Source organism: Ovis canadensis, chromosome 20 (assembly GCF_042477335.2).
Source record: "Ovis canadensis isolate MfBH-ARS-UI-01 breed Bighorn chromosome 20, ARS-UI_OviCan_v2, whole genome shotgun sequence".
NCBI classification, from domain to species: domain Eukaryota; kingdom Metazoa; phylum Chordata; class Mammalia; order Artiodactyla; family Bovidae; genus Ovis; species Ovis canadensis.
The window spans coordinates 25,894,581-25,906,813 of record NC_091264.1 but is presented as its reverse complement, the minus strand read 5'-3'; the positions used below and the strand labels follow the sequence as shown (position 1 = coordinate 25,906,813).

General features: G+C 52.5%; 1 protein-coding gene across 4 annotated transcripts in view; it reads left to right on the top strand.

The window, feature by feature from the left end:
- The window catches only part of CPNE5 (copine 5), a 101,505-nt gene that overhangs the window by 17,438 nt on the left and 71,834 nt on the right, over nucleotides 1–12,233 (top strand). For all 4 annotated transcript variants that reach the window (XM_069563361.1, XM_069563358.1, XM_069563357.1 and 1 more), the window contains exon 3: nucleotides 534–580. In XM_069563361.1, the coding sequence (XP_069419462.1) occupies nucleotides 534–580 (47 nt within the window). The remainder of the gene's footprint in view (nucleotides 1–533; nucleotides 581–12,233) is intronic.

The window sequence follows — 12,233 nt, the reverse complement described above, 5'->3', positions numbered from 1 at the left end:
ACTCAGGGTCTTTGGGGCCAGAAGGTCTCAGTCCCAGGGAAACCAGTGCAAGGTCTGTGGCCTAGGGGCATGAGCACTGGTTTTGGAGCCCAGGGTTCTAGCTCTAAGCAATGTTGCCCAAGTATATGACCTCAGACAGATCACTGGCCTCCTCTGATCCTCAGTTTCCCCATCAGGAAAGTGGGGCTGATGGTAACAATAGGGCTGAGGCCGCCTTGGGCTCTAAAGGGACAGGCAAGTCTCAGATGCCCCCTCCTGCCACATCTCTGCCACTCAGTCCTCCTTCAGGCCCACCTGTCCACCCGCCTCACACTTCACACTTGCTCTGGCCTAGGAGTGGCCCTGACCCTCCTCCCGGACCCCCATATTCTAGCCCCCTACTCCAAGCTGACCTCGGCCCTACCCAGACCCAACAAGGCTAACCAAGACGGAGTGTCCTGAGGTGCTTGACCCCCCAGAGCCCTCCCCATCTGGGGCGCACATCTTCCTCTTGGCATGGAGCGTTAACCCTTTTTTCTCTCCTCTCCTCACAGTATGCGTCATGTATACTCAAGGGATGGAGAACAAGCAGTGGCGGGAGGTAGGTACAGCCCCGCTCCCACCCTGGAAACACCAGCCTGTCCTGATGGTCTGTCGGTCTGTTCATCTAACTCTGGAGTCCTCCCACCTGGTGACTTATTACCAACTCCAGCATCTCATCTCCCGAGGATAGTAAGACACGCAGAGTCTTATCCCTGCTGATCCAAGAAGAGACTGGAGGTGGTGAGAAAGTTCCTGTCCTCAGGGAGCCCCGGTTGAGACAGGGAGTCCCGGTCCACCAGGGTGGTGGCCTGAGGTGTGGGAACAGCATCTAGCACTGAGTCGCCGCCACAGTGGCTTTCCTGGGGTTTTTGACTAATGTGAGTGAGCGTGGCTTTAGTTAGGTGACTCCCCTCTGCTTTGAATCAACTCCCAACTCCTTAGTCTGACTTCCAAGCTCTGCCATAACTCAGGATGAGCACGTTTCCAGCCTTGTTTCAATTCCATTGTCCCACCAGAGTCCAAGTGTCTTTTGCTCCTGGTGACAGGGGCTCTAAGGAAGAGGGCAGACTTGAAGGGCTTACTGTCAAGAATCACAGAGACTTTAGTGGATGGGTGCTAGATACCTTTAGTCTATTCCTCACCCAAAAGCCAGAGGAATCCTATTAAAACCCAAGACGAACCCTGTCCCTCCTCTGGTCGGAGCCCTCCAGCAGCTCTTGCAAAACCGCCGTCTCTGTGGTGGCCCACCAAGCCCCATGGGGTCTGACTTCCTTGAGCTGTCTGACCCATCCCCTGCTGCCCATCCCCTCCATCACTCCACTCCAGCCATGCCTGCCTCCTCCTGCCTCGGGGTCTTTGCACTTGCTGTTCCTTCTCTCGAGATGCTCTTTTCCCAGACGTTCATGTGGCCCCTCCACAATTCCCTCAAATCTTGACTCAGACATCACCCCATCAAGGCCTTCCCTTGGCTACCCACTCTGACATTTCAACTGTCAGGCGAGTATATGTTCCTCGGTTCTTTGTATGTCACGCGGGTGTATGTTCCTCGGTTCCGTCTCCTCACATCAAAGATTCGGAGCGACAGACATTAAAGCCCTCGGCGCGTCACAGCTCTCGGGTCTTGGACAAACCGTGTTATAGCTCTTAGGCAAATCAGTGTTACAGCTCTATTTTATTTAGAAGATGGCAGGAGAATCCATCCTCGAAGCGTGAGGGCATGCCAACCCAAAGACTCGAAGAGAAGAGAGTGGAGGAGCGCACGGGGGAGGGAGAGAGAGAGGGAGAGAGAAAGAGAGAAAGAGCGCACGCACGCGGGAGAGAAAGAGAGGGAGAAAGCGCTCTGGCTCCTCCTTTTGTATGTTTTCCCTCCCCCCGGGCCTGCCCTGTGCAAACTGGGCTTAGCCAGGAGTGCTGTCTGTTCTACCTGAAGTCTTCATTCTGGTCCTCAGGCCTTCCTTTGACCTTCCTTGTCTTTTAGCCACCGCCATTTTGGACTCCTTTTCCCTATTCTACCAGCACATAGGCCCTTTCCTGCTTAATTCTGCCTCCCCTCCAACACCCCACAGCATGTGTGATCTCAGTTCCCCAAACAGGGATCGAGCCCACACCCCCTGCTGTGGAAGCTCAGGGTCTTAACTGCTGGATGCCCAGGGAAGCCCTGCCTCCCTCTCATTTTTCAGTATAAACCGTAAAGCCAGTAGGTGTTAACAATGGCTGTTGGAGGAGTGACTGGATTAGGAAAAAGAGGTGGATGACAGACAGAGGCCAGCAAGAATGTGGCAGCTTTTGTCCCCTTCCTAACTCTGCTTCCTTCTTCCCTCACACCCTCCATGCCAGCTGGTTTTCAGGTGCAGAGGATAAAAGGGGGAACGGGCCAAGGGGGAGGGTCCTAGTAGCCCCTGGCTCCTGTCTGAGCAAAGAAGGAACAGACCTCCTTACTCTTGGAGAAGAGGCTCTGGCCAAACAAGGATGGCGTGAAGGTCTGGGAGGTGAAGAATGTTTTCTTCCATGGTTGAAGGGGTGGAACCTCCATGAGGATGTGGGGGTGAATTTGTCCGGAGGTGGTTTCCCGTGGTCTTTGTATTGTGCACACTGAGCTCTTTCCTGGTGATCTGAAGAGGATCCAGGACGGGATGAGAGGGGTTTGACCTTGGCAGCCCCACCTGTGCCCTTCACGGGGAGGGAGGAGGCCCGGGGCTCTGAATAGAGACTCGGCTTGGGGTCTCCACTGAGAGAGGCGGGCGCTCTATCTAACGGGACAGAGGCAGCTTCAAAGAGCAGAGGGTCACAGGTCTAGCCCCCGGGGCCTGCCAAGAGGGAAGAAAGGGAAAGGTGCACGAAAAGAAAAAGTCAAAAAACCAAGAGCTCACAGGGGTGGGGGTCCCCAGTGGCTTGATGAGAATGGGGGACTGCCAGGCCAGTAAAGCTTCAGTAATTCAGACTCTTAGTCATGAACCTTTGGTGGAAGTCATGAACTCTGGAGGAAGTCATGAACTGCTTCCTCTTTGGTGGACTGGATGGAATATCACCTGTCGTGCTCCCTGCTCCTCCCTCCTTCAGATTTGGCAGGAGCAAGTGGCCGAAGTGGGTAAATTTTATCCATAAAATGTATGGGCAGTATTTCCCCAGGGACTGGGCTATTGTTGACTTTTTGCCCTCTCCAAGACTCTAAACCAGTTAAAGTCTAAGCCAGATTGCAGGGGAAATGTTTAGCCTAAAGGAACTTGTTACTTTTGAGGCCTTTGGCGGAGCTTCACAGAGAGCACGAGTGTCCTAACATCTCAGTGATTCATTCAGGAAAGTCTGGAAGGGCCTCTTCAGAAGAGCACTGTTCCATGAACCCTTAATTACAGTCTGTAATGAGGCTTGTCTCATTGCGTCAGGGTCCCCAGTTGTCCACGTTGCATCTTTTTTTTTTTGGCCATGCTTGGGGCATGCAAGATAGTAATTCCCCAGCCAGGAACTGAACCTGTTCACTGGAAGCACGGAGTCTTAACCATTGGACTGACAGGACTGAACCGATAGGGAAGTACTCATATTGCATCTTGATATCATACACACCACAGGATGAAACGAAGGAAAGGCGATAGGCCTTGGAGTCAGATACACCTGTGCATTCACTCCTGGCTCCAGCCCTTTCTGGAACAAATTTCTTAGCCTCTGTGTTTCCACACATGGAGATAATACGGGGATAACACCGACCTCACAGGCCTGAGATGATTGTAGGGCAGGGTGGATATAATGTGGCTGCTGTGTAGTCATCGCTCGGTAAATATTATTGTACAGCATCGGCCAGATTGTGGGGCCTTACTGGTCCCTCTTCAGTCAATATTTACAATAGGAAACATCCATGAGGTGCTGAGGGAAAGAGGGAGACAGGCCAAAAGAAGAATTTCACCAAAAACACAGATGGAACGGGGAGTCTTCCGCCTGGAAGGGGAGATCCCCGTGCATGAATAATGCGGAAGGAGGATGTGATGAGAGGTATTGATGAGAACAGAACGGGAGTTCAGTGGAGAGAACGTTACAGTCAGTGTCATTCGGGTTTTTAATGGAATTGGAACCTAAACGCCAGTCACCTCTCTAAGGGGTGCTTGACAGGGAGCAGAGGAGACTGTGGGTTGGAAGGAACTCTGGAGCTCAGCGGGTTCACCCTCCTCGTCCTGTAGAGGAGGGGGACTGGCCTCAGCTGTTGGAATCGGGGTGCTCAACCCCAGCGCAGCGGGAGCGTCCACTTGGGAGAGCTGAGTCAAGCTGGGTTTCAGTGAAGCCGGGAGACACGGTGCTTGCAAGGGCCCAACAACAAAATGGAGGTGAAAGCACAGGCTTGGAGGGGACGGGAGTAAGCAGGCCAGCCTAGGTCTTGGGTGGTTGAGACATATGATAAAAGGCTATTTATAAAGGAGTGTGCGGGGCTCAAGGAAACCAAGGAGGGCTGGTGAATCGCAGAGGCTGGCAACAGTGGGACCTCTCCAGGCCCGAGGCGGTAAGGGGAGCGTGGGGGTGGTTCCTGGAACCCCAGGGGAGCTTCTCTACAGGGGCAGGGTCCTCAGTGGAGATGCGAGGTCAGCCCGGCCACCCTCGCTCTCCCCACCCTCTGCTCTCCTGCCTTCACCTCCCTTGGGGGAACCTCCTGGGAGACTCGGGGCAGGGGCTGCTGATCCAGTCCAGACACGTTGGCCTCCCAGGCACAGAGCAGGGTGGGGAAGGGCTGAAGTGCATCCAGAGGGGCAGACAGGGACTGGAGAGACAGACAGCGAGCGAATGCATGAGGCTGGCATTCAGGCGGTGTTGCGGGTAAGATGCAGGGAGAGGCAGCTGAAGGGGGCTCGTGACCATCAGACTGAGGACTGCTTGGCTCACAGGGTCAGAATGTCAGAGAGGAGGCTGATCCTGTTCATAGGATCCGTCAGCACCACGTTCAGCCTTCAGGGGCAGCGGTGGCAGAGCTCTGTCGATGGGCTACCCGGGGACACAGGCTTCAAGCTGCTTCTAGAGAAGGGACGTTTCCCTCAAACACGTCAAAGGCCCTACTGCTTTGCCTGGTTCTTTGTGTGACCTGCAGAGGAAAATATCAGGAATGGAGAGGTTAAAGAATAATCCAGACCCACCTCTACGGAGTGGCCCCTGCTATGGAAGACTGCTTTCCCTGGTAAACACAAACCTGTTCGCATGGCTCCACATTTCATTGCAAAATGTCCCTGCATGAGCTTGGATGTTGGCCACGAGATACGCATACCATGGCCGGAGGGTGTCAAGTGCAGGCACAGCAGTTTCTCCAGGCAGGGTCCAGACCCCCCTTTTTGCATAAGGCCGCAGAAGGATGAAAGCTGCTCTCGCAGCCCCTGGCTGTTGAGTTCCAGCTGATTTTAACTGTTTGGGTCATTTTAATGCCTTCTGAGAAAGCTCCATCTTCCCAGCACCTAAATCTGTCACTGCACTTTATGAAAATTGACTCAAGATGTAATTTTAGCCCGGGAAATTGAGCACTATTTGCATCAAGGCTTGCTGGGGCCTTCTGCATGTCCCGGGAAGGGCAGGATGGCCCGGCAGGAGGAGTCCCAGAAACAGTCTCACTTAGGAAGACGGGGCTGTGTGTGGGTCCCCGTTGGAAAAGGGTAGGGGTAGGGGTGATCCCTGCCCCTCCCTTGCCCGCTGGTTGCCCAGGCTGAGGGCCCCTGGGAAAGGAGGAGATGGGTATCATGGAATCTGAGGGTGTCCCCTGATGATTGACCCACACCACCCGCAGGGCATGCGGCCCCAGCCACCACGCCCACGCGGCCTTGCCTGAGCGCTCAGTCTATTTTTGAGCAACCTCAGCCTGTTAAACATCTTAACACCAGCTGGGAATGACAGTTCATCTCTGAATGTTCAGGATGATCTTCTTCAGAGCATCTTGACATGAGCCTCCACAGAACTTTGACTCAACCTGCTCTGCGCTGGGGGATGGATGCTGGGGACACAGAAAGGGACCAGATACTGTCTATGGCCAGAGCTCCCTTTCAATTCAGGGAGGTAACAAAAACCCGCAATAACAGCAGGAGTAACGCTAATAGCAAACACTTAGCTAACAGTGAAGGACCCTGGCCCTGATCTAAGCATTTACCATCGTAACTCATGTAATTCTCACGACAACCCCGTGATAGAGGTACCTGCAGCCGCACTGTTGTTATCATTATTATCGGCCTCATTGAACAGAGGAGGAAACTGCATGCAGCACAGAGAGGTTAATGTGAAAGGAGTTTCTGAGCATGACGTCAGAGCTATAATAGAATTATATATAAAGGGCAAAACTCCACTCGTTCCTAATTCCATACTCGTTGTGCCAAATAAGCTGGTTTTCTCTCCCATGTGTTCTTTCAGTGTTTGAGGACAGCTCACAGGGCCCTGTTAGTCTGCTTTGGGGCAGACTTAGAATGTGACCCTTTCTCTCCAAGTCGTTCTTTAGTGTCTCTTGTCCCTTTGCCAGGCTGGGCACACTTTCTGGAACACAAGTCTGTTTGTCACTGTTCTTTCCAAAGTGTGTGTCCTGCTCTGTCCCCTTCTCTAGCTGAGGGCACCGTGGGTTGGCTGTCTCCTCACCGGGTCTTGGACTAGACGATCATGCATTCCGTGGGTCAGTTTCCGAGGTTTACGTGTCTGTCGACAGTGTCTAGAATTCCACTGGCCTCTTTGACAGACGTCTTTGACTTATTTCATCTTGATTTTGGGGGCTCCTGTATCTTTCTCACATGGGTTGCTATCCGAACAGAATTCCTCTAGCTCAGATTTGGCAATGGTGTTTTTGAATCTAGACGTGAGGGTTTACAGTTATCTCTGTTGTGTGTCATTTGGCAGATCCAGTCTGCTGTTCTGGTCTTTGACGCTCACGCTGAATTATGGTAGTGCATTCAGCATCTTGGTTCTGCCTTCTGGCCCTGCGTCAGCTGCAGTCATTTGTCCACGCAGTGATAGGGGTTGAATGAAACGGAGTGCTGTGCTCCTCCGCTCGAGACCTTTTCCCAGATTGATCTGGTCCCGAAGGACATCATGAATAACAGCCAAATGACTTGTCAGATGACACCCTGAACTTGATGTCCAAAACCCTGCGTTCCCAGCCCAACTCTGAGATTTGCTATGTGACCTGGGTGACGTATTTATCTTCTCTGAGTCTCATCTTACTCATGTGTAGAATGGGGTTAGGAGATCTTCTTGGGAGGACTAAGATAACGCTTGTGAAATATCAGTGGTAGAATATCACTGCCCAGCTCAGGCACCTGGCCCTTCATAGTGGGAATGGCCACACTTGGAGACCCTGGGAATCAAACCAACATGCCCTCCCAGCATCTAGAACTCACGAATGACAGCCAACATTCTGCAATTTGCAAGCTTCCTGGGAAACTCGAGTCCCCTCCTCAGAGGCTGTGTGACCACATTGGCTCCAAGGAAGGAGGGCTTCCTGGGGGAGGGGGCTTCCCAACCCTGCGTGTGAGGGTCCCTCGTCAGGAGGGGCTCTCTCAGGAAAGGCCAGGATGTCACCCCTGTGTCATGTGCAGAGTGCTGCAGCGTGGCATGCCAGCCACCAGGATGGGGACCACTGCTGGCACAGGAGCTCCACTCCCAGCCTCGAGGGTGCCTTGGTCCCCTGCGGTGTTTATCCAGATGTCTTCTCAGTCTGCCCACGAAACCCTGCCTCTCCGTGTGCCTCATCCCCCTTCCAGACCCTGATCATCCTCCCTGCCTCTGGCCCCAAAGGTCACCTCCAGATTCATCCCCAAAGTCTCCTTTCTTGCTTCCCTTGAATAGAATAGGCTTTCTCCTGGCCTCCAAAGACTCTCTGAATCACAGTTCAGGAATTCACCCATTTCACCCTTGCTCTGAGACAAGACATCAACCTCTTAGCCTGGGGTTAGAGCCTCTCCCACTTGGACTCCCCTAAAAATGGCCATAAGATAGGATCTACCAGGGACTCAGCCCTTTCTGTGTGCTCTGCTCGTTCATCCCTACCCAACGCTGCAGCCACCGCGAGGAGATGCAATTGGCCCAGATCCCAGAGAGGAGCCGAGGCGGGGCAAGGGGAAGCAACTTGTGCATGGCCATGCTCTTCATCAGTGTCGGGCTGGGACTCAGTCTGTGATGAAGCCTCCTAACTCTGGTTGGCTGTCCACAGCTGCCGGGCCTTTAGGGGAGACACCTGCCCCCACGGTCAGGGCTGGGTCAGGCACATCTCTGTTTCTGCTCAGCCTTGACACTGGGCCTACAAAACCATGAAGTCAGGACCCAGGCTGATTTCTCCATGTGCGCCATGTGTTAGAGTGAACCATGCTTTCATGCTAAGTCGCTTCAGTCACATCCAACTCTTTGCGACCCTATGGACTGTAGTCCGCCCCTCTGTTCAAGGGATTTCCCAAGCAGGAATACTGGAGTTGGTTGCCACGTCCTTCTCCAGCGGATCATCCTGATCCAGGGATCCCACCTGCGACTCTTAACGTCTCCTGCGTTGGCAGGTGAGTTCTTTTACCACTAGCGCCACCTGGGAAGCCCAGATTAATCATTTGGATTTGCAATTTGAAAATATTGGCAGTTTCGCATGGTCTGACAGTTAAGGTTAGGCTCTAACCTAATATTAGCAAGTGGTCCCTAGTCACACACAAGCTCAGAGAGGTCCCAGGGCCTGCCTCTAACCTGAGAGGCTTCTCGAGGCAGGCCGAGGGGATGCTCCAGGGTTGGTGATGATCAGGCCACGGCAGCCTCCGTCTGTGGGAGAACCTGGGGTATCCCAGGCCCACTCCCGAGGCATGAAGTCACACTGGTCTCTGCCGAGTTTTGCTCCCTGCTTGTTCAAGCACTTAAATGCTTGTACAGACTTTCTAACCATCCAGTTGTCTCTCTACACCTTCCCGTTGGCTGTGAAAAATCATTGCTAACACCCCTCTGTTAATATGGCTCTCCAGTGCCCAGGAGATAGCGTATTAAAGGTGAAACCTCCTAATAAGGGTCTTTCCAATGTAACTCCCACTTGGAGGATGGATGAAACTCATTAAAAAATAATTTAAAATCATGTGAGAAAACCCTCTGCTGTTTGACTCCAAGCTTTTTCCTCCTTCCTCAGGGCCTGGTACCCACTTAAGGAAGAAACTCTCCTTTGCTCTGACCCTCTCTCTGCAGCCAGCATTCAGAACCCCCAGTCTGGGGTACTGCCCACTCTCACTCTGTTCCTCCAGAGGTAATTTTCCACCATGCCCTTGCCTTTATCCACCTCTGATCTACCTTCAGCTCTCTCTGAGCTCCCTAGACACCCCTATCTTAGCAACCAAGATTGCTCCTTGATAACTGATGATTTAAGCTACTCAAAGAATCAGTCGAGATGTACAGAAAGTCTGTATAACAACAGGCCTCCTTTACTGAGTGCCTGCCGTGTACCCCACATCTCAGACTCATCATCTCTAATCCTTGTAACAACTCTGCAGGCAGGTACAGAGTATGCCCAGACCGTGTAGTGGGGGTGGGGTCTTGGGCAGTTTTAGGAGCCAGACAAACCTGGGTTTGTTTTAGGACCCTGATACCTAGAGCTCTGTGGACTGAACCAGACATGTATCCTCTCTGAACCTCATATTACTCATGTGTAAAATGGGCAACTAGCAATACTCACCTGCTCGATTCTCTAAGGATTTGAGATAACACAGGGTAAGTTGGGGGCTTCACTGTTAGATCAGCTGGTAAAGAATCCACCTGCAACGCAGGAGACCCCAGCTTGATTCCTGGGTTGGGAAGGTCCCCTGAAGAAGGGATAGGCTACCCCCTCCAGCATTCTTGCCTGGAGAATCCCCGTGGACAGAGGAGCCTGGCGGGCTGCAGTCCATGGGTCGCAAAGAGTCAGACACAGCTGGCTAAGCACCACACAGTACAGCGTAGGGTAAGCGGAGAAGCCAAGTAGGCACTTGGCAAAAGATAGCTCTTGATCATAGACCACTGATGGGCTCTGGGTGCCGGGCAATGTACCAGGCGGCTTATATACGTTCTCACAGGTAATCCTTTCTAAAGATAGCAGTATGGAAGCCAAGAGAAGGGAAGTCCCTCAAGTAAGACACTGTGGTAACCTCCAGGGTGCAGAGGGTAGCAGGGAGGTCCCTGCTCTCAGAGGCCTTACAGGAAGCTGGTGTGCAGGATGATTGCAGGAGAAAGGACAGAAGCAGGAAGACAGTATGCAGTGCCGTGGAACTCCTGGGATGAGAGGGGGTGGAGAACCGACACGTACACAGAAAGACTGAAAAGCCTCCTTTCGTTGATCTTGATGAGGGTATTGGATCAGATCCTCTCGAGGCCCCAGGTTTCAGACTACAACTAGTCCAAGAGCCTCCCAAGGAGTTTAGATTGGAATTCTCAGCACTTCACAGCAGGGACAGATCCAGGGGGAGTTCCGGGGGGAGATGGCACCATACCTGGGACTCAAAGGATGGTGGGAGGAAGAAAGGGCATCCCAGGAATGGGGCCTCACAAAAGCAAAGCCTGGGGTGTGAATGGCCTGCATGCATTCACATGCTGGCTGTGACTCAGTCTGACTGCAGCCCAGGGTGTGCTGGAAAGAGGTTAGCAATCAGCTTGAGAGGAAAGGAGCTTGGGACGGAAGGATGGCACCTACTGGGAGTCCTGTTGGGCATCTGCAGTCTTAAATGTAATCACGATTTCCAGAGTGAGCAGTCAGGGAACAGGCATTTATGGAGCACCTACTATATGCCACACACTGGTCCAGGCACGTAGTGGAGGGCGAAACAAGAAGAGTCCCTGCACTGGAGAAGATTAGGATGGTCAACAAGGAAATTGATTTCAAGTACTGATTGATAAGTGTTGTGAAAAAGATAAGACAGTGTAATGAGATAGAGAGTGACCGGGAGAAGGGAGGTGCTTTAGTTAGAGGGGTATCGGGCAAGGCCCTGCCAAGTTGAGCGTTGAGTAGTGCCATGCCTAAGTCTGGGAGTGGGAGGTTCCAGACAAGGAACAAGTGCAGAGGCCCTAGGGTGGGAACAGTCTCTCTATACTCAAAGGACAAAAGAAAGCTGGTATCATTTGAGTGGCATGGACGATAAAGGCAATGGGCCATATAGTCACAGAGCTTGAATGGGCAGATTCTGTAGGGCTTTGTAGGCCATGTAGGAGTTCAGACACTGCCCTTAGTGCAGTGGGAAGCGATCTGAGGGTTTTGAGCAGGGGAGTGATGTAGCCTGGCTTGTATTTCAGAAGGAAAGCTCTGTCCCCGGTGTGCAGGACAATTGCAGGGGAAAGGACAGAAGCAGGAAGACAGGTTGCTCCTGGGATGAGAGGGGGGGTGAGCACCGGCAGTGGGCATCAGGTTGATTCAATGGCCAAGAGTTTAAGAGTGAAATGAAATGACCCTCCACCCACTAGGCTGTGAGCCCAGTTTGGGATCCCTGATGACCAGCATAGGACCTGGCCCGCATCATAAAACATAGACCTTTATCAAAAGATGGAAAGTGACAAGTGGACCATTATTATTGTTAAAGCCCAGAGCAAGAGACAAGCCTCTCAACGAGGAGGACTACCACCCCACCATGGGGTTGGTTTTCCAGACTCCCCTTTTTGCAATCTACCTCTGCAGAGAAAGGCTGCTCTTGGGAACTTCCCTGGTGGGTCCAGTGGTTAGGAGTCCACACTCCCAATACAGGGGGCCCGGGTTCCATCCCTGGTCAGGGAACTAAATCCCACGTGCCACAGCTGAGACCCCGCGCAGCCAAACAAATAAAGGTCACTCTTGAGCCCTGGGTTCCTTGGGCAGTCTTTGGTGGGATTTGTTCCTGAATTTTCAGCTGAATTTTGAGGGCCTTGACGCCCTGTCATCAGCAGCAGGCAGTCTAGGACAGAGGCCTTGCTTCTGGGAGGGACCAGGTGGAGCCACAGATATCTGCTCCCAGTCTTAGGGGCCTGTTCCCAGTCTTAGGCTTTAGAACCTGCTTTATTTCCGTGTCTCTTGAAATCCTGACTTTTCCACTTCTCAACCTCTCTGAGCCTTAGTTATTTTCATCAGCAAAATGGGACTCTGGGACCCTGATGCCTGCTCCTTTGGCTGTGATGGGACGAAATGACAGAATCACTCAGCTCAGTGCCTTGTTGCGCTCAATGCTTAATTTTTTTTAATGAATCCATTTTATTTCTGACTGCTCTGGGTCTTCGTATTGTGCGGGGGCTTTCTCTGGTTGCAGAGAACAGGGACGACT